Source organism: Panulirus ornatus, chromosome 2, assembly GCF_036320965.1.
Source record: "Panulirus ornatus isolate Po-2019 chromosome 2, ASM3632096v1, whole genome shotgun sequence".
Lineage (NCBI taxonomy): Eukaryota > Metazoa > Arthropoda > Malacostraca > Decapoda > Palinuridae > Panulirus > Panulirus ornatus.
In genome coordinates, this window is record NC_092225.1 from 69,680,752 (window position 1) to 69,704,299 (window position 23,548).

The following is a 23,548-nucleotide window of genomic DNA, read 5'->3' on the forward strand; positions in this document are numbered from 1 at the left end:
CGTCCAGCGTTAAACTACTGATCTCCCAACTCACTCTTAAGATCCGACCCACCAAACATACACCCGTCAGAAACCACACTCCCCAGACACATGAGAGTCGCACTCTCCCGCTTATGTTCTGAACATCACTCTTCACTATAACGCTACAAACACCGTTTCGACATACCCCAAGACCCTTAATGCCCAAGATGCAACTACATAAAGAAGACACAGAATAATTGCCCTGCGATCTCTACACATAGACGCACACACACTACGATACTTTATGACCTGTGATCTCGATTAGTGGACGTGGCCAGCTTCCTGATTGCTTCAGGAGCTTCATAAGAGTAGAAGGGACTCCTAGGGCAATAACATATATATTTATATATATATATATATATATATATATATATATATATATATATATATGTAATCATTCATACCTCTCCTCTTCCCAGCCGTCATGTAGCCTCACATGCTTTTCCGTTGTTTCCTCCAACAATTTTATATTACCACTGACAGCACGTCGTCCCCTGCATACCATTCGCTTTATCCCACAACCCTCACACCCTCTTGCGTGTTCAGGCCCCGAACACTCAAACAGTATTTCTCAATCCTTCCCCTTCTTCGGCTTTCCATTTCTTCATGTTCCTTCCACTTCGTACATGTATACCTCCTTTGTCAACCTCTCCTCACTCATCTTCATATGTCCAAACCATTTCATTATACACTCTGCTGCTTTCTCATGCATACATACACCTACTGCAACTCGTCTTTTTTACCCTGTCATTTCATATTCGATCAACCCGTCTCACACCATGTATTGTCCTCAGACATTGCATGTCCAACACATATTCCCTCGTCGTCTTGATCTAGCTTCGGCCCATGCCTTGCATCCATACAACGCCGGTGGCACTACTATGCCATCAAACATACCCATCTCTGTCCTCAAAAAAAGTGACCTAACTTCTCACAAGCTCCTCATTAAGCCCAGGACCTTAGCTCCCTTGCCATCACAGTCTTACTTCAGCTCCCATAGTTCCTTCTGCAACCATACCTACTCCCAGGTACCTAAAACGCCACTTCCATCAGGTTCTCTTCATTCAAATTCAGACTTCATCCAACCTGTGTCCTTCCACTGCTGTACTTGATAACCTTCCTGTTATATTAACTCTCATGTTCCTCCTTTCACACACTTTCCCAAACTCAGACACCAGCTTCTACCGTTTCTCACTTGAATCAGCCATCAACGCTGTGTCATCAGCAAACAGCAGTAACTAACCCATGTATTTAGGCCTCCCATCCCCAACTGATATTTCTTTATGAAATTATAAAATCATTTGATTTTTGCAGAACGAGTTTCCATGATAATTTTCCATACTGAATAAGGTACCTTGTAATCCTCAGTGAAAATATGTAGCTGCCCCCTTATTCACTCTACATTACCCCATACCTACACATTCTTACTCCCTCATCAAACATGACATTAACCAAATATAAATACGCACCGTAATGTATCAGCGGGCAGTAAACAACCATCCTCTCAACCCAGTCTTAAACTCGACTCTAACATACATACATCAACGTGAAACTACTTTCCCCAGGTATGTACGAGTTACGCTTTCTCGTCTGCTATCTGGATACAACCCATCTCTCTAACACGAAAAAATATCAGTTCTTCATATCGAGAGATCCCTCATGCCCAGAATGCATCCTCAATAGTTAGGACACAGAATGCTTCCTCCTCAGGTGTCTAGCACTCGCCCCACACAGGTATATACACAGCATCATTACACATCTTGACCTTTGGTCCCGCCCAGTGGACGAGGTCGACTTACTGAGAATTATATGATCCCACATACCTCGAACAAGTTTATATATATATATGTAACATAGGTGCATGATATTCTATTTCAACATGCAGAACGGAGCACTTTCACAAGAGGCGTAACTGTCTATATGTCGAACCAGATTCTATATTACTTTAATTGGATTTCACGAAGGATGGTGTTCGAGGTCTCGACTCCTTTCGTTCAACAAAGGTCGTGAATTTAGTTGAGACATATCTTACGTATGTAAGTTCCTTCTTAGAAAAAAAAGAAGAGTATTTCTACTGACTGAAATGCATTTAATGACTTTTTTTTTTTTTAGATTTACTGTCACATTCATTAGATAAATTTCATGTTTGTTTTGTATTCTCATATTCTGAAATAACACTTGATGCTTCTCTGTTAAAACAAAACTAAGTAATGTACAAATGATCAGTAAAGGCGATGTTTTAATAACTTGGAAGTATAAGCAATAAAGATATGTGTTTGATCTATCAGATTATAAACACTGTGGGATTAAGCTATTTCTTTGTGTTAGCAACTTACATAATATGATGAAAAGAATTTTGAAATGGGTATATTAATCATGCAGGCTCAAGGCTACACTGAAATGATATACGAGTAGGAAACTTTTTTGCAAATCACAGGCCAAACGAAACATGTTTCATCCCTTAAACTTGTAGTTTTCACTGTGCTGAAACTTGTTATCACATGCAACTAACTCATGCTTAACACATCTTAGCATACAAGATTAGACATAGTTCCTGTGCAGTAACAGAGGAAAAATTCCCAATGAAGAAACCTGTTTCCAGTGCTCTTACTACTTACGTTATCTGTACCAATTAGGATTAAGTTGACATTTTCTAGAAACTTACCTTTACGCAGAATTGGCCTGTACTGTCTGGATTCTCGTATCTTGAGACGATCACACTATACCACTGAAGCTCTCCTGGTACTCCTTGGTAGATAGACTTACCATAGTGTGATAATGTGACAGTCTATCGGATGTCACGTACCAATCAGTATACAGCACGCGGACCTCACGATGGTATTCCTTGGTCTTAATGTACCACACTCACTTGAGGCAGCTCAGTTCTCTCTGTGTGTTGAGCCCTTAATGATTCGTCGTCTCTGTGAGACCTTAACGTACTCTGAGTTGTGGGTGGAGCTGTGATCTGTGAAGCGACCTATCAGCTCGTCTCTGGATTACGATTATGCAAAACCTGGTGGGCCATCAATGTACCTTCTCTTAACCTCTTGCCTCGGTGTCCGTTCGTCGTAACACAACCTTCTCGTCTGTCTGAGCTTTAAGGAGTTTGGTTACCATCGATATGTATGTGGTGTGAAGTGTTTGTTCTTTTGTAAGATATGAAGTAACTTCGATATGTCTGTGAAGTAGGTATCTTAGTCGGTACGTCTGTATCGGGTAATACTTTTTGAATTCCTCTGTGACACATATGACTTCAGTTTGTTGACATCATTTTAAAGTACTTTATATAAGTGCAAGTAGGTAACACGGCGCTGCATGGGAAAAAATAGTTCTCAAAAAATGCTTTTGATATCAAAATGGCTTTTCTTTGGCTTTGACTGTTGGAAAACTGAAATGTGTGGTCACATCCGAGTTGAATGAGGACCACGATGCTTTAAAAGGCCTTTAAGGCCAGGCTCTGGCACCCTTGGATCCTGCCCTTGATCCTGAGATACCCTCTTAAGCCCAAGATGGATCCTGTCTTTGATCTCAAGATCCTTCGTCGTTACCACCTCCTGAACCTACGCTCCCTATAACTGTCCTTACTCGTGGTGTGCCAAGCTCTACCTCGGGTATCAAGTGGACAAGGGGTGTGGGTAGCATGGGTTACCTTCTCGTGTCCTCAAGGACTACGCCCATGTTTTAGCTCCGGTTCTTACTCGTCTATTTTGTCTTGAAAAAAAAGAAAAGCCTAAAAGATTCCTTTTTTTTAATCTTGGAAGCATTTCAGTTCTTTGTGGTTTGCATAATCAATTCTTCTCTTTGAGTCTGGTTTCGTCAGTTCTTTTGTCATGTCTCCCTTTTAACACATAATCAAACTCAAAGTCTTACACGTTGATGTTTCATATTTGATATTTTCAGTATCCATGCTACTGTGTGTGAAGATAAGTTCTAGTCATCTGCACCACTAGTCTGTTCTTTCCTACAGTCATTCTTCCTTTTTATATTATCTTGACTAGCCATCTTCAAATGTCTCCTGTAGCTTCAGCTGTTTCTTATGAAGAATGCCAAATCCCCCTCTCCTTTAACTTCACTAACTCCTTCCATTTTTTTTCTTTTCTGTTTGCTGTTATTGCCTGAGGGTGGGGAGAGAGCCTTCTTACAGTTCTATACTTAGTACAGAACACAGATTTAGTTTCATAACCTAGACGTGGGTTAACAGGTCCTCTCTCTTCCGTCTTTCCCACATAAACCTTGAAGGCTTCAGTCACGGACAAAAGCCCACATCAAGGACGAGCCTAGACTGAAATTCCAGAGAGGATTATGAAACGGAAAAAAAAGACAAGGGAAAGTATTTACGATTTTTGGAGGAAATGAAAGACCCGTCTTTTGAAATGTGTCGGGTCATAGTTATTGGGAAAATCATGAAAAGGCATAGAGTTCCAAAGCTTCGACGTGTACGGAAAGAAACAGGTGTCAAAACGGCCCACCCTTGAGTTGCCGATGGCCCGACAGTAATTATGTGACGCAGCAGCTTGTCGAGTATTGCATGGTCTAGCTAGTGGTGGGGGCACACAAGCTCATTTACCACCACTCCATCTGCATTTGTGTACAAAGTCGCCAATTAAGGCATGTGCTACTCATCAATCTAAGCCTCCCTGAGTTGTGCATAGTTTTTTTATTGCCTTTTCTACCTTCACTTGATTCCTCTCTTTCTTGTTGCTTTGACTCTCTCTTTTTTTCTCCCTTTTCTTTGTCACTCCTGACTGACCAGCACTTCTTTGAACGCCTCTTTTGGTATGTTACTTGGCCTCACATAAGCCCCTCTTGGTGACACATCTCCATATCAAAATGGCTTTTCACCTGAATTTGTCACGTCCATCGCGTAGTCGTTTTGCCTGAAGTTACCAGTTCTTCAGAATTCTTTCACTGACAGAGACCCATATTTGACCAGTTCATGGCGTGACGTAACTCTCTGACATGTTCCCATTTTCCATCATCCTTGTCCTCCTTGCTTGGTAGGTGGTTCCCCCTCTGACCCAAGTATCGTCCTGAATTTACCTCTGTCAGCTTCCCTCACTTTGGACGACCGCATTCCATCCTTCTCTTACCTCCTGCAGTAGCACCGTGCCTTCCCCTCCATTGAGGTTCGACCTGGTCGAAAATCAGTCTTTTCACTTCCACACAATTGGCCTGGATCGATCGTTACCATCTAGTCTTTCCTCCACTGCACCAGGCACGTTTCCTCGACTCTCATGTGTTCTGATACCTTCATCTTGTCCATTTAGATGTTGTATTCTTAGTGTAAACGTTTCTATTACAGCCATAATAATGGTATTACCACCTGTCATGTCCCTCATCTTCCCATTAGTATCTTCCTTCTCTCCTGAAAACCCCAACAAAATTCCCTCCGTCTAGATCCATCTTCTATCAGATTTAAACTTGTAGATACTCACTCCTTCCATTTTCTTCTTCTCTGGAAGGTCTATATTCACCTTTCCGTATGTCTATTCCCTTTCGGCATATATGAACGTTTGGTGCTGAATTTAGAGATAAGTCGTCTGGGGGTCTTAGACAACAAGCTCACACAAGCTTATTATGTACCTCAGAAAAATGTTTACCCCAGGTTTGTTGTACACAACATGATTTGCCTGACCTCACTTGTGTGTTGTTGTGTTGTGTTGTGTTGTTGTGTTGTGTGTGTGTGTGTGTGTGTGTGTGTGTGTGTGTGTGTGTGTGTGTGTGTGTGTGTGATTAATTCAGTAATGTTGTGATGACCTACCTGTCCAGTACAGCAGGGTTGTGATGACCTACCTGTCCAGTACAGCAGAGTTGTGATGACCTACCTGTGCAGGAGAACAAGGTTGTGATGACCTACCTGTACAGGAGAACAAGGTTGTGATGACCTACCTGCCTAGCACAGCAGGGTTGTGATGACCTACCTGCCCGGTAGAGCAGGGTTGTGATGACCCACCTGTGCAGGAGAACAAGGTTGTGATGACCTACCTGCCTAGTACAGCAGGGGTTGTGATGACCCACTTGTGCAGGAGAGCAGGGTTGTGATGACCTACCTGCCCGGTAGAGCAGGGTTGTGATGACCTACCTGCCCATGCCCAGGAGCCGGGCTGCCAGGATATCATCATCGTCCATGCAGTTGATGGCCGTATCGCGCAGTGCCACGCCGTACAGGGACTGGGGGGGAGGGGGACGCGCCCAGATTAACAAGGGGTAGGGGGCCAGATTAACAAGGGGTAGGGGGCCAGATTAACAAAGGGGTAGGGGGCCAGATTAACAAGGGGTAGGGGGCCAGATTAACAAGGGGTAGGGGGCCAGATTAACAAAGGGGTAGGGGGCCAGATTAACAAGGGGTAGGGGGCCAGATTAACAAGGGGTAGGGGGCCAGATTAACAAGGGGTAGGGGGCCAGATTAACAAAGGGGTAGGGGGCCAGATTAACAAGGGGTAGGGGGCCAGATTAACAAGGGGTAGGGGGCCAGATTAATATAGGGTACGTGGCGAGATTAACAACGGGTAGGGGGCAAGATTAACAAGGGTTAGGGGGCCAGATTAACAAGGGTTAGGGGCAAGATTAACAGGGTTAGGGGGCCAGATTAATAAAGGGTAGGTGGCGAGATTAGCAACGGGTAGGTGCCAGATTAAGAAAGGGATAGGGGGACCAGTTTAACAAAGGGTAGGGTGCCAGTTTAACTTGGTATAGGGGGGCCAGATGAATAAGAGGTAGAGGGCCCGGTGAATAAGGGATAGGGTGCCAGATAAGTAAGAGATAGCGGGCCTGATGAAGAAGGGGTAGGGGGCCAGATCAGCAAGGTGGAAGGGACCAAATAGACAAAGGTGTAGGGAACGAAGTGAAAAAAAAAAAGTAGTGTGCCTGATGAACAAAAGGTAGAAACCTGATGAACAAAGAGTAGAAACCTGATGAACAAAAGGTAGAAACCTGATGAACAAAAGGTAGAAGCCTGATGAACAAAATGTAGAAACCTGATGAACAAAAGGTAGAAACCTGGTGAACAAAAGGTAGAAACCTGATGAACAAAAGGTAGAAACCTGATGAACAAAAGGTAGAAACCTGATGAACGAAGGGTAGAAGCCTGATGAACGAAGGGTAGAAGCCTGGTGAACAAAAGGTAGAAACCTGATGAACAAAAGGTAGAAACCTGATGAACAAAAGGTAGAAACCTGATGAACAAAAGGTAGAAACCTGATGAACAAAAGGTAGAAACCTGGTGAACAAAGGGTAGAAACCTGATCAACAAAAGGTAGAAACCTGATGAATAAATGGTTAAGGTCCACACTGATAAAGGATTAGGGGGACACCTTAAGAAGGTGTACAGACCACATTAACCAACGCGCTGGTGGTCGGTCTGCTTCAGTGGAAGTGCGGGGAAAAAAAAGACAAAAAGTTCGATTGCGAAAAGGAATCGAAACCCTCGTAAGCTTTGGCCAGTTTAATAAGTGCCAAGTCAGAGGAACAAGATGTATATAGGCCACAGTATGGTGGGATCCGAGGCCTATATAAGAGGAGAGGGCCAAAGAATCGAATCGGCAGAGGCTACGCAGCCAGGTTTTCAGGTTAAGGTCCATGAAAGAAAGGACTGAATACTACATGAACAAGGACTGTGATGATAAAGGTATAGAACTGCTTTGACAAAGAATTTGGGTTCAGACGACTAAAACAAAAGAAAGAGTTCAGAGGTTAAGTGCTATGCTAAAGGGATGTGCAAGGGTTTAATACAAAGTGGATTCAGATGGGTAAGGGGGCCGTATTAGGAGATGGGTAAGGGGGCCGTATTAAGAGATGGGTAAGGGGGTCGTATAAACAGATGGGTAAGAGGGCCGTATTAAGAGATGGGTAAGAGGGCCGTATTAACTGATGGGTAAGAGGGCCGTACTAAGAGATGGGTAAGGGGGCCGTATTAAGAGATGGGTAAGGGGGCCGTATTAAGAGATGGCTAGGAGGACCGTATTAACAGATGGGTAAGGGGGCCGTATTAAGAGATGGGTAAGGGGGCCGTATTAACAGATGGGTAGGAGGACCGTATTAATTCATGGTGAATGGATTAGATAAACATGGGGACGACAGGCCAGTATAGGATGAGGTATTGGCCATATGAACAATACATAAGGGACCAAGCAGTTTCAACTCACTGTAAACAGAACTTTATGGAATAATTGAAGTTGAATCATTGCAGCTCCGAGAAGTATCTCTCTAGATAAACAACATTCATTTTTACTCATTATAAATGCGACTTTGACCCTGGCTAATGTGAGAACAGACGCGTATCCCCGGCCTAACTGATCATCCACAATAGGTTAGGCAAAACCCACATGAAAGTCCAACGTAACTTGAGAATGATAAGTGAGAGGAGGTTTTTGTGTACATCAAAGTTTCACTATGCGTAACTTACCGTCATCCGCTGACTGGGAGAGACGCAGCGAATTGGCTTAAAATCATAGTTTTTTTACTTTTGTTTTTTCTTCAAGTCTCTGTCTTTTGTCTTTTTTTTCGTATAGAGGACTCAAGAGATATAGATAAACATTGCCAAGATCGCAAAAGTAATAAAAGAGAAACTATAACAAGGGCATAGAGAGGGAGGGAGAGAGAGAGAGAGAGAGAGAGAGAGAGAGAGAGAGAGAGAGAGAGAGAGAGAGAGAGAGAGAGAGAGAGTCTAATATTATTCACTCGTGTTAATCATTTACCATCGTACTATCGTATATGATAAATTGATCATACGTTTTCGCAGGTTCGTCTGCCCTACAGCCACACTCGGTAAAGCCGTCTAAGACATACGATTAGAAAACAGACTTAAATAGTTCAATCCTACTCACATCGGGTCGAGCTATCACGTAATCCTCTTCCTATGTGTTACACCAGAGTTAACAGATCAGAGACTAAAGACTGTATCCCAAACAGTGTTAAAACTGTCATGATATAGAATGAATGTTACTTAGAAATAATGTCCTGAATATATATATATATATATATATATATATATATATATATATATATGTGTGTGTGTGTGTGTGTGTGTGTGTGTGTGTGTGTGAAATTACTTTGCTCGCTTTAGTGTTGTAGAAGCACATCTAAATGTCATGTATAACATTTAAGCCCCACAAACCATTCTTTGGTTAACCTCGACTACCTCTCTATACCTTGGTTCAAGGCCATTGAGAGCACGTCGCCCCTCATATACAACGTTTATCCAGTTCGTTCTATACCATTGCTCGCTTTTCATCCTCCTGAATGTTCAGGCCCCTATACCAAGAAGCCTCCTTCCTTAAGTCTTACTCCCTATTCTTCCGACACTTAAACCTTTCTCACTCAGTCTTTCTTCGCTTATCCTTGTATGCTCTCTCTCTCTCTCTCTCTCTCTCTCTCTCCAGAATGCGCTCACAAACCCATCTTCCTCCTGCACTGCCGTTCCTAACCTAACCAACCCGACGAACATCACATAGTCTCCACATACTTTTTTTATATCTATTTCATTATATGTATAAGCGCCAAGGCCCCTTTTTATTTGTCTATTTCGGAGGTTGCCTGCAGCTCTATTCAGGCTGCGCTACAATCAGTAAGAGGCGACGAGTAGGTGGTAATATTAATGTCCATTGGCGATGATATGACCTCGCCCAGAATGACTTTGTGTCGTGACGTAACCTCACGCGGGAGGAGCCGTGTAACACCACAACCTGTGATGCGAGTCATGCATGATACACGCGTGTGTGTGTGTGTGTGTGTGTGTGTTAAATAATTCCTTATGAAGGTACGTGTACTGGGATTTTAAGCAAAAGCAGGTGAGAGATTACATTTTCATCTTTCTCCCTCTTAATGTATCAGCTTGTGCAGAAGCGTTCTTCATGAGGATGACACACACACACATACACACACACACATATGTATATATATGGAGTTCGCTTCTCGCCTTGCACTGTGTGTCCTTCCCCCAAGTTGGCTATACCGGAACCCACCCTCGTCCCTCCTCACTCCCCACCGTCACGTTCCTCAACTGTTCCCTCTGATCGAGGAAGACGTTCTCGACGAGTGGTTGTTTACCTTCGTCAAACACACACACACACACACACACACGTCGGCCACTTCCCAGGCTACCATCGTTCGTTTGTTCAATGTTTTTACGAAACCCTTTCCTTGTCCCCTGAGGTAATAGTGGCCAGAACTGTCCATAGAAATTTCAGGCGCAGTCTACATCTGCTGATGATATAGATTCATGGTCACTTATCCTTATGGCCATGGGTCGTCCCTGTTTCCCCCATGACTAATGGCCGGGCAGTGGCTGCATTCCACACTATCCTCGTCCACTACACATTCACCACTTTTCTTCGTTCCTAACAAAGTTACAAGGTATATTCCCGTCTTCTGTTCATATTCTTCATTTTCTATATCTTTTCCTTTTGTATTTGGAGCTGTTGTATTCGTCTTGTTTCTGCTACTCTTTTCCCATGTACTCTACACTTTTCCAGTGTGTTACTAACCTTCTTCGTGAGCTTGGTTGATGAAAAAGGAAAAAGGAAGTCTGAGTAACACAGCTCCTTGAGCGCTCACCGAATGAAAGGCCTCCTGAAAATTCATAAGCCAGGTTTACCAATGAGGCCCATACCATCAGGTTGAGAGAGAGAGAGAGAGAGAGAGAGAGAGAGAGAGAGAGAGAGAGAGAGAGAGAGAGAGAGAGAGAGAGAGAGAGAAGCTCGTATAGGCTGGCTGTGCGGTAGGCCGGGTCACTGTGGTGTACACCTGACGTACACCTGAAAAATCCAACGAATTTAATAAAAAGCTTCAGAAAAAGCATAGATTCTGACAATGAAAAAAAAAAAAAAGCTTGCAAGCTTTGATGTTTAAAGCGTCATGTTTACCAACGTGCCGGTGCAAGGGGGCCATTCAAGCAGTTAGAAGGGGCGGTGGCTAACACTGAGGATGAAGAAGTACCTGTAGATCGAAATCGGTCTATAATATCCGAGTATCTTTGCGTGTCAGATCTGAGGCACTCGCGTTCAGCGAGGAGGAGGAGTCTTGCGCACCATACCTGCGTATGGAAACTTTGGGAGACGGAAAACCACAACAGAATCGTGGACAAGAAAGCCATATAACACAGGTATATGGATCACGTAATGAGGGTAGTTTCCAAGGACACTAAGAGTGGTAAGAGGTATTAAGAATGTGGACTGTTGTAGACATAAATATACATTTTACAGGGGTGAAAAAGAGGCGAATGGTGCATCGTTTGGTGATCTGACCAAGGTGTAAGGTTCATCGGTTCTTCGTGTAAACACATAAACAAGAACGACTTTATTCCATTTCTCTGTTCTCGATGAAAGACAAAAGAAAAAGGTCAGATGTAATCATTGGATTCTGCAGGGCAACTAGAATATTCAGCAGTGAGCACTTGAAGGTAGAACACAGTAACAAAGACTCCCGAAAAGAGTACCGGGTGAACTGAAGAAGAAGGCCATCGCCTGATGGAAAGATGCTCAAGAGAATGTTGAAAGCAGCATAGGAGGAAACAAGAGGTACATTGCAGTTTTAGATGTTAAACGATAGTTACAGAAGATGGTAATAAGCTTTGCTTCTTCATTTTGAATAAAGATAGGTCATTGTTGAAAAATATATGTGGTAAAAGTGACGACGAGGATAGTGTAATATACGGTATCCCTTGTAACGGATGTCCGGCCATTTACTATGGGGGAAACAGGGAGAAGTATGACCAAAGATAAGTCAAAATGAAGCAATACGTTTTTTGGGTGATAATGAGTACTACATATTTTTTTCACCAGATGATACGGGATGGGCATTCATCCTTTCATTCAAAAAAAATACCCCAGCACCCCATTCTTATATAAAGGTTCTGATGTTACGTAGGACACTCTTTTTCCAGTGGCTCTTGCCGCTCCAAAGCTGCGCTACGCTCGGCTGTGAGGAGAGAATGCGACTCCTTCGAAGTGAGAAGTTTTCTGACGAGACTGTGTTTTACTTCGTCGACTGACGATGATACAGCCTCGCCGAGGATGACTTTTTCACTCCCGATGTAACCTTAAGCAGGCGGAGCCCAGTAACGCTCATCGAATGTGCTTGTCCATGTGGATAAGTGTGACCCAATGGCAAGGGGATGGAGGGAGGGATGGTGCGGCCGTCTGTGTCTGTTTATATGATCGAAATGTGACCAAAACTGCAACGTGGACAGACTTTAAACTTGGTAGAAATCCTGGGTATGACTCTTGAACACAGTTCGAACACTTGCCGTATGAGATTTCCCAGATACTTTGTAATATATATATATATATATATATATTATGGAATGAGTGTTTGTGTGGACCATGTCCAACACAGGCTGCCACGGCCATAGTAAAGTTTGTTGGGTATACTTTGGTAGGTTGTATGGGAAGATGTTGCTTGAGAGGTTGGTGGCAGAAGCAGAATATCAGACTGGAGAGGAACAATGTGGTTTCAGGAGGAACTGAGGTTGTGTAGATTAGGTGTTTGCTTTGAAGAATGTGTGAGAGAAATAGAGAAAGATATGGAGTGGTATTTTTAGGGATAATAAAAAGATGTTTTGGAAGGAGGTAAATAAAGTGCGTAAGACAAGGGAGGAAATGGGAACTTCAGTGAAGGGGGCTAATGGGGAGGTGATAACAGGTAATGGTGATGTGAGAAGGAGATGGAGTGAGTATTTTGAAGGTTTGTTGAATGTGTTTGATGATAAGAGTGGCAGATATAGGGTGCTTTGGTCGAGGTGGTGTGCAAAGTGAAAGGGTTAGGGAAAATGATTTGGTAAATAGAGGAGAGGTAGTAAAAGCTTTGCGGAAGATGAAAGCCGGCAAGGCAGCAGGTTTGGATGGTATTGCAGTGGAATTTATTAAAAAAGGGGGTGACTGTACTGTTGACTGGTTGGTAAGGTTATTTAATGTATGTATGATTCATGGTGAGATGCCTGAGGATTGGCGGAATGCTTGCATAGTGCCATTGTACAAAGGCAAAGGGGATAAGAGTAAGTTCTCAAATTACAGAGGTATAAGTTTGTTGAGTATTCCTGGTAAATTATATGGGAGGGTATTGATTGAGAGGGTGATGGCGATTGGGGAAGAGCAGTGTGGTTTCAGAAGTGGAAGAGGATGTGTGGATCAGGTGTTTGCTTTGAAGAATGTATGTGAGAAATACTTAGAAAAGTAATGTGTGTGATGTCTCCATGGTTGTTTAATTTGTTTATGGATGGGGTTGTTAGGGAGGTGAATGCAACAGTTTTGGAAAGAGGGGCAAGTATGCAGTCTGTTGTGGATGAGAGAACTTGAGAAGTGAGTCAGTTGTTGTTCGCTGATGATACAGCGCTGGTGGCTGATTCATGTGAGAAACTGCAGAAGCTGGTGACTGAGTTTGGTAAAGTGTGTGAAAGAAGAAAGTTAAGAGTAAATGTGAATAAGAGCAAGGTTATTAGATACAGTAGGGTTGAGGGTCAAGTCAATTGGGAGGTAAGTTTGAATGGAGAAAAACTGGAGGAAGTAAAGTGTTTTAGATATCTGGGAGTGGATCTGGCAGCGGATGGAACCATGGAAGCGGAAGTGAATCACAGGGTGGGGGAGGGGTTCGAAAATTCTGGGAGCCTTGAAGAATGTTTGTAAGTCGAAAACATTATCTCGGAAAGCAAAAACGGTTATATTTGAAGGAATAGTGGTTCCAACAATGTTGTATGGTTGCGAGGCGTGGGCTATGGATAGAGTTGTGCGCAGGAGGGTGGATGTGCTGGAGATGAAATGTTTGAGGACAATATGTGGTGTGAGGTGGTTTGATCGAGTAAGTAATGTAAGGGTAAGAGAGATGTGTGGAAATAAAAAGAGCGTGGTTGAGAGAGCAGAAGAGGGTGTTTTGAAATGGTTTGGTCACATGGAGAGAATGAGTGAGGAAAGATTGATCAAGAGGATATATGTGTCAGAGGTGGTGGGAACGAGAAGTGGGAGACCAAATTGGAGGTGGAAAGATGGAGTGAAAAAGATTTTGAGTGATCAGGACCTGAACATGCAGGAGTGTGAAAGGCGTGCAAGGAATAGAGTGAATTAGAACGATTTGGTATACCGGGGTCGACGTGCTGTCAATGGATTGAACTAGGGCATGTGAAGCGTCTGGGGTAAACTATGGAAAGTTCTGTGGGGCTAGGATGTGGAAAGGCTGCTGTGGTTTCGGTGCATTATTACATGACAGCTAGACTGAGTGTGAACGAATGTGGCCTTTGTTGTCTTTTCCTAGCGCTACCTCGCACACATGAGGGAGGAGGGGGTTGTTATTCCATGTGTGGCGAGGTGGCGATGGGAATAAATAAAGGCAGACAGTATGAATTATGTACATGTGTATATATGTATATGTCTGTGTGTGTATATATATGTGTACATTAAGATGTATAGGTATGTATATTTGCGTGTGTGGACCTGTATGTCTATATATGTGTATGTGGGTGGGTTGGGCCATTCTTTCGTCTGTTTCCTTGCGCTACCTCGCTAACGCGGGAGACAGCGACAAAGCAAATATATATATATATATATATATATATATATATATATATATATATATATATATATATTGTGTGTGTGTGTGTGTGTGTGTGTGTGTGTGTGTGTGTCCTGGTTTGACTAAACGACACCTCTTCCATGAGCTGCTGCTGCTCCAAGACTGCGCTACTTGCAGTAGCAGGGATATTCTGAAATCCAACCCTCGTGTTTGTCTCTCATGTTTTGTTTACTCTGCGTTTAAGGGAACCATTATTCGAATCGTATGGCTTGCGTGGAAGGTAAAATTTCGCATGATTTCATTACCTCATGATTACTTCAACCTTCCCATGTTCCGCACAATGAACACCAACAAAGCATTTGACACTGTTCCCCGACACATCCTCACACATATGATCCTTGAACACCCACCCTCCACAAAAAGCCCTTGGCCGGCACCATAGCCAGTCGACATCCCAGTCACTCACAACCTCTTTGCCTCTAAAACTCTTCATATCTAAGGAGTTCCCAATGGAGCATTTCTTTCCCCAACCCTCTTCAGTCTCTTCCTATATGTTCTCCCGTTACCTACAGCAAACTATAACATGAGGGGTACTCTCAAATGCAGACGACCTCACTGTCGCATTACAACATCTTAACACAACAGCGGCAACAACAAAATGCTCACCAACAGTCTACGTCCCCCAGTCACCTTGTATGGTCAGTCAGTCCTACATGACACACACATGACACCCCCACACCAATCACATCCTTACAAAAGCAACACGCAAACTAGATGCCCTCAGACCGCTAACTAACACCAGATTTGGATAGGAAAAAGAATCGCTCAGCATCCTAACAATCGTAAGCCACACAACAGAGCACTCATAACAATCACCGGCTAACTAGCAATCACAAACACTCCACACTTACACAATGAAGCAAGGATCCTTCCATTATGATCCCACCTAAACATTTCGGTACTCTGTTCTCTGGAACTGCACGAGACATCTTCCGTCCAAACCACTCCATAACTAACCAACAGCTTCTAAGAAGAGATATAGAGGTTACTCCCGTCTAACATTTCGGCAACATTCTGAACAATGCTTGACAGTACTGACAGAACATATGCACACTGAAATAACTTAAGACAACCTTCCTTCCAAATCACTAATCTGAACATATGCACCTATCAGAACATGCACTCCCTAGACTCACACGAATCACACTCTCTAGTCTACACTCTGGACATCACTCATCACTACGACACTACAGACAGATTCCCTACATCTCAAGACCCTTCACGCTCACCATGATAAAGAAACCAGACAATGCTCGATTGCCTGGCACTTTCCCATATAGACGCGGTTCGTAAGTATATATTTATGTTGCGAGGTAGCGCAAGGAAACAGACGAAAGAATGGCCCAACCCGCCCATATACACATGTATATGCATACACTTCCACACACGCACATATACATACCTATACATTTCAACGTATACAAATATATACATACACAGATATATACATATATACACATGTACATAATTCATACTTGCTGCCTTTATTCATTCCCGTCGCCACCCCACCACATATGAAATGACAACCCCTTCTCTCAGCATGCCCGCGAGGTAGCGCTAGGAAAAGACAACAAAGGCCACTTTCGTTCACACTCAGTCTCTAGCTGTCATGTATAATGCACCAAAACCACAGCTCCCTTTCTACATCCAGGCCCCACAAAACTTTCAATGGTTTACCCCAGACGCTTCACATGCCCTGGTTCAATCCATTGACAGCACGTCGACCTCGGTATACCACATCGTTCCAATTTACTCTGTTCCTTGCACGCCTTTCACCCTTCTGCATGTTCAGGCCCCGATCGCTCAAAAAATTTTCACTCCATCCTCCCACCTCCAATTTGGTCTCCCACTTCTCGTTCCCTCCACCTCTGGCACATATATACTCTTTGTCAATCTTTCCTCACTTATTCTCAGCATATTTCCAAACCATTTCATCACACCCTCTTTTGCTGTCTCTACCACACTCTCTATTACCACACATCTCTCTTTCCTTTCCATTACTTATTCGGTCAATCCATCTCACACCACATTGCGTCCTCAATCATTTCATTTCCAACACATCATCCTCCGTGTAACCCTATCTATAACCCATGCCGCGCAACCATATCATAGAATTGGAACTACTATTCCCTGAAACATACCATTTTTGCTCTCCAAGATAACATCTTCTCTTTCCACACATTCTTTATCGCTCCCAGGACCTTCGTCCTCTCTCCCACCCTATCACTCAATGCCACTTCCATGGTTCCATCCGCTGCCAAGTCCACTCCTAGATATCTAAAACCCTTCACTTCCTCCAATTGTTTCCCATTCAAACTTACGTCCTAGCTAACTTGTCCCTCAACCCTGCTGAATCTAATAACCTTGATCTTTTTCACATTTACCCTCAACTTTCTCCTTTCACACACTTTTCCATACTCAGACACCAACTTCTGCAGTTTCTTACTCTAATCAGCCACGAGTAATGTATCATCGGCGAACAATAATTAACTCACTTCTAAAGCCCTTTCATCCCCAGCAGACGGCATACTCGCCCCCCCTCTCCAAAACTCTTGCATTCACCTCCCTAACAACCCCATCCATAAACAAATTAAGCAACCATGGAAACATCACACACCATTGCCGAAGACTGACCTTCACTGGGAATCAATCACTCTCTTCTCTTCCTACTCGTAAACGTGACTTACACTCCTGATAAAAACTTCTCTGCTTTTAGCAGCTTACCTCACAAACCATATATTCATTCTTAAGACCCTCTCTGTCAACCCTATCATATGCCTTCTCCAGATCCATAAATGCTACATACAAATCCATCTTTTTCTCTAAGTATTTCTCACGTTCATTCTTCAAAGTACACACTTGATCCACACATCCTCTGCCATTTCTAAAACCACACTGCTCTTCCCCAACCTGATGCTCTGTACATGCATTCACGCTCTCAATCAATACCCTCCCATACAATTTTCCATGAATTCTCAACAAACTTATGCCTCAGTAGTTTGAACACCCACCTTAATCCCGTTTGCCTTTGTACAATGGCACTATGCATGCACTCCGCCAATCCTCAGGCACTTCACCATGATCCAGACATACATTGAATAAACTTCCCAACCAATCAACAACACAGTCATCCCCTTTCTCAATAAATTCAACCACAATACCATTCATTCCCAATGCCTTGCCGGATTTTATCTTCCGCAAGGCTTTCGCCGCCTCTTCTCTCTTCACCAAACCACTCTCTGCGAGTCTCTCACTTCGCACCACCCTCCACCCCATCAAAACATCCTACATCTGCCACTCTATCATCACACATTCAACAGTCCTTCAAAATACTCACTCCATCACTACCTGTTATCACTTCTTCCTCTTGCCCCCTTCACCGATATTCCCATTTGTTCTCTTGTCTTACGCGCTATATTTACCTCCTTTCAAAGCATCCTCTTCTCCCTAAAGTTTAATGACACTAACACCCCATCTCTCATTTGCCCTCTTTTTCAGCCCCTGCACCTTCCTCTTGACCTCCTGCCGCTTTCTCCTATGCATCTCCCAGTAATTTGCAGTCCTTTCTTGTAAGTATCGCCCAACCGCCTTTCTTTCCTTTTTCACGAACAATTCTACATCTTCATCCCACCACTCGCTACCCTTATTAATTTGTCTACCTCCCACCTATCTCGTACCACACGCATCTTTTGCATATGCCATCACCGCTTCCCTAAATACATCCCATTCCTCATCCACTCCCCTTACTTCATTTGCTCTCACATTTTGCCATTCTACACTCAATGTCCCCTGGTATTTCCTCACACGAGTCTCCTTTCCAAGCTCACTTACTCTTACCACTCTCTTCTCCCCGACATTCTCTCTTCATTTCTGAAAACATCTTCAAATCTTCACCTTCTCCTCCACAAGATGGTGATCACACATCCCACCAGCTGCCCCTCTCAGCACATATACATCCAAAAGCCTCTCTTTTGTACACCTTTCAATCAGTGTGTAGTCTAATAATGCCCGTTGCCCATTCACATCACTGAATACCCCATGTACACCAATTATACCCTTGACTGCCCCATTACTCACCTTCGCATTCAAGTCACCCATCACTAATACCCGTTCCCGTGCACCAAAACTAATGACACACTCGTTCAGCTGTTTCCTAAACACTTGCCCCTCAAGATCTTTCCTCTCATGACCAGGTACATAAGCACCAATAATCACCCATCTCCCGCCATCCATTTCCAATTTTACCCACATCAATCTAAAATTTACTTCGTTTCACTTTATCAAACACTCCCACAACTGCGTCATGAGTAGTGCTACTCCTTCCTTAGCTCTTGTACTCTCACCGACCCCTGACCTTACTCCCAAGATGTATATATATATATATATATATATATATATATATATATATATATATATATATATATATATATATACACACGTATCATCCTTCATGAAAAATGTGGAAAATTGGGTGTATGAAAACAGTTCTCACCCACTTATTTCCATACCACTCTATTTTCCACATATTCATATATGTACATATGTATTTATATACATATAATTATATACATTATATGTGTATAGATATGTAGACAGATAGATGCATAGATTCATAGATTATCTTCCACAGTATTTGTATATCTGCTTGTGTATATATGCATATCTATAAGTGTGTGTGTGTGTGTGTGTGTGTGTGTGTGTGTGTGTGTGTGTGTCTTTTTGTCTGTCCGTCTGTTTGTCCATGTGCCTATAAATATATGTATGTAAAAGTTTTACATAATTTTGTAATTCAATTATTATATCATCCAAGGACGTCTTTTATGGGGCTCCTGAAGGTTTCAACCTGTGATACAATAACAAACAGGGAAATGGTGGACTCCTTTGGAGCAGAAGTTCCTTCGCGAGGCTGTACTCATTTTCATCCACTGGATATAATAATCCTCACCATAGAGGACTTTTCACTAGTGATCTCATCACATGAGGGTGGGGACTTGGTAACGTGTTTATATATATTTATACTAATGTAGTGTAAGGAGCGAATACTTTCATAAAACACATGCTGCTCTCCGACAGCAGGATTCGAACCTTATCCTAATGGTTATTGTACTCAGCTCCGAGACAAGTGGTAGAGGTTCGAATTCTGCCGTCGAAAGCATTCTGATATATATATATATATATATATATATATATATATATATATATATATATATATATATATATATATATATATATATATGAAACAACCATAAATAGCTGTTCTATGTTTCAGAATATTTCCTTTGCTACTTTGTTGGTAGGACCATACTGAATGCGTCCGGGTGGATGGCTTACATTATCCTTAACATCAATTTCAGTATATGTAATGAAGGTGGTGTTGGTGAGTGTATGTGGTGAACTCTCACAGGGACCCGAAGAGACATAGCCTTTTTGACTTGATGTGTTGGTGTTATGGGACTGACGGTGTGAGAGAGAGAAAGAGAGAGAAAGAGACAGAAAGACGGATGGTGATAGAGTTACATTAGGTGACCCAGGGGTTGTTTTTTGTGGCTAGACCAGTGTTGACACTTGAGAACTTACTCTCTCCAGATCTTTCTCCACGTCCCTGTCTTCCTTTATGGGTGAGACTGAGGAGAATATCTTGGGGTCCGACATTTGGCGTCGGTGGCCCCTCCGGCGATGGTTTCGAGGGGAGGAGTTGGCCGACCCAGTGGTATTGCTCGTGCCAGTCATGCCCAGACGACGTTGAATTTCCATTCTAAAAATCGAGACAAAAAAAATGACACATGCATATTATAAAGTACACACACTGCCGTCTCTGGAAGCTAGGCTAATACAACACACTAGATCGTCTCTATCAAGTTGAAACTTTGGACTGGACAAAGTATTGAGCTGGTATCAGAATCATACGGACGAATGTTTTCCTGATTCGGCACTGTGCTGAATACTGATTCGGAGGCTGAGGATAGTAAAGTGATGGCTGTGATCAACACTGGATTGTATACTCTTAAATTGACTCTTTGCTTTTTTTTGATGGATCCACGAGCATCATAGAAGTATTATCCGATCCCATCTTTACTTGCGTGTCAGCCTCCGATTCTTTTAAGGTTTGCAGGCGTGACTGACAGAGGGGTTCCAAGCATGCCTCATCATAGGATGGGTCTCCAAAGCCTCATTTCAACTCGCTAGTCGAACTTTAGAACAGCTGTGATGGAGGAGGCTATAGTAATGAAACAGCTTGGCAAGGGGAAAGAGATTCATAAGCGTGCCAGTTCTAAGCAAGAGCAAAGGACCAGTTTAGTCGCTCTATTCTTTTAGTCGGTCCTTTAGAAAAAAAAAAATGAGGGGGAGGGAAAAAACAGAAGCCAGATATACTGTGTACAATATGTCTTAAAGCCATGAACTACGGGAGGTTTGGGTTGGACTATTGGTTTAACAAGTAGGGCAGCCGAACTGGTCATTTATTTCCCCTCCAGGCAGGGTTAAACAAACCTCTGCTTGAGCGAAAGCGATCCTGAGTAGCTGGAGGAGGCAAGGCGGTCCAGCTCCCGACGGAGGCGGCCATCCCTCTCTTTGTCCTTCTCTGTGAGGGCACGGCGTCGGTCTTCGTGCAGGCGTAGCAGCTCCGCCTCCAGTATCGCCCGCCGGTCGCTGGTCGTCGACTTGAGCTCCTCCTGCAGTTGGTCCTTCAGGTTCTGCATGTACTCAGGGAGCTGGCGGGGACCAATACAGACAGCCTGAACATTCCAGCATGCAAGTCCAGATGAGAGTTGGATTTGAGAAAAATAAATAAATAAACTAAGAAAAAAAAAAAGACAAATCTCAACCCACTAGTTGTACACGACATAGCATTAGAAAAAAAATAATAATAATGATAACAATAATTGAAAAAAAAAAACCCCTCTCATCACGACATGCTAGTAGAGTTATGTCCTGTATTGATTATCATGGAAGATATTCCTTATATGTTTGACGTGCACACTGCAAAGCTAGGTTTAAGGAGTTCTAAGGTAAAATCATATGTCTTCATCTCAGGGATAGTAAAAGGAGCCTGTCTACACTACATCAAATTTCTAGGGTCGGTTAGAGGCCCTCCCGTAATCTGCAAGCATTTCACTGAAAAAAAAAATATACATATATATATGTATACGTATATATATATATATATATATATATATATATATATATATATATATATATATATATATATATATATATATAAACCTAACTTCTGGCACAGACTTGGCAAGCGCAGAATCCTTACAACAGACACACCAGGGAACAGACACAACCTTACCTTAATTCTAGTTGGCTCTTCATATCTCAGTGAAAAGTCTGTTTCTCACACACTGTACGGACCAGATCGGCCGTGGGCTCGTAATTCCTCGAGTGAAAAATTGCTGATTCATATCAGTTTTCACCAACACACTTTCGTGTGACAGTAAGCAGCTACGTGAAGATGGTTTGAACATGAGGAGGTTGTGATGAGTAATTTATACAAAAAGTTATTCACCAATATATGTAGATGATGCATGTCAGTGGCAAGCTGGGTTCATTCGAAGCCTCAGTGCGGTACAATGAACCTTTATTTCGAGCAGCTTCGAGTGAATGTCGCCTGTCACTCAAAATTTGGGGCGTCCAGAGTGAAACAAAGATGAGACACCTCTGTAGCTCCTTAGTGAGATTCGTGCAGTGTGGCATATGATGTTTTTTGGGGGGTTCTGCTGAGGGGGAGTTGAGCGTATGTGTTGTTGAAACTGAATAGTCGTGTTCAGAAATGCTAAGAGGTTATGAAAGTAGCTAAAGTTTGGTTGTGAAAGTAGCTAAAGTTAGGTTGTGAAAGTAGCTGAAGTTATGTCTGAATATAGTGAAAATAATTTCACTTGACACGTTTCCAGTCCTCACCTCACTGATATAGTTCGACACGTATGAAAATAAGTTATACGAAAAAAAAAAAACTGATTAAAAAGTGATGTAAACCACGACTGTTATGTACCCAACCCCTAACAAGGATAAAAACATTATGGACACAGAAATCAAAATTGCGCATAATTAGAGTGAGTAGTACCCTTTACTCACATCACATACGAACGTTTGTACCTCACAAATATCTATGACATACGAACGTTTGTACCTCACAAATATCTATCACATACGAACGTTTGTACCTCACAAATATCTATCACATACGAACGTTTGTACCTCACAAATATCTATCACATACGAACGTTTGTACCTCGCAAATTTCTATCACATACGAACGTTTGTACCTCACAAATTTCTATCACATACGAACGTTTGTACCTCACAGATTTCTATCACATACGAACGTTTGTACCTCACAAATATCTATCACATACGAACGTTTGTACCTCACAAATTTCTATCACATACGAACGTTTGTACCTCACAAATTTCTATCACATACGAACGTTTGTACCTCACAAATTTCTATCCCCTTCTAAAGACGTCACTGTATTTCCCTCGTATTACTACAGGAGATCCACATATGCCGTGGGAGCGGTGTTGTATGGTCGCTGAATCACACTGAACAACCAGATGTTCAGTGCTTTCGATTAATGTTGGAAGAATTACGTTGACCTTAATGCTAATGGTAATCAATTGACCAATGGCCCAATTAACCAACCGACCATATTCAGGAAACAATTATTAAGGGCGTTACCGGACTCCTCCTGCTTGTGGTTACGCCAGGAGTGCAGGCAGAGTCGCCCTGAGGGCGAGCTTGTATCATCGTCCACTGACGGAGGGGAATTACAACCTCGCCAAGGAACTACTCACTCCAAAGGAGGCAATCTTTTCCCTGCTACTGAAAGGAGCGTAGCTTTGAATCGGCATGGATTGTAATGATAATGATAATGTTAATGATAATAATAATGATAATGATAATTGATGATAATAATCATAATAGTAATATTATCGTTAATCATAACGACATTAAGTACCCTGCTCG

General features: G+C 42.7%; 1 protein-coding gene across 10 annotated transcripts in view; it reads right to left on the reverse strand.

Moving 5' to 3' along the window:
• LOC139757015 (uncharacterized) overlaps positions 1-23,548 on the reverse strand; it is a 294,829-nt gene that overhangs the window by 15,092 nt on the left and 256,189 nt on the right. For 8 of the 10 annotated variants that reach the window (XM_071677054.1, XM_071677062.1, XM_071677006.1 and 5 more), the window contains 3 exons: positions 21,070-21,290; positions 20,158-20,335; positions 6,104-6,192 (listed from right to left, as the gene is read on the reverse strand). In XM_071677054.1, coding sequence (XP_071533155.1) covers positions 6,104-6,192; positions 20,158-20,335; positions 21,070-21,290 — 488 coding nt within the window. The remainder of the gene's footprint in view (positions 1-6,103; positions 6,193-20,157; positions 20,336-21,069; positions 21,291-23,548) is intronic. The other 2 variants (XM_071677044.1, XM_071677025.1) reach the window with 2 other exon arrangements.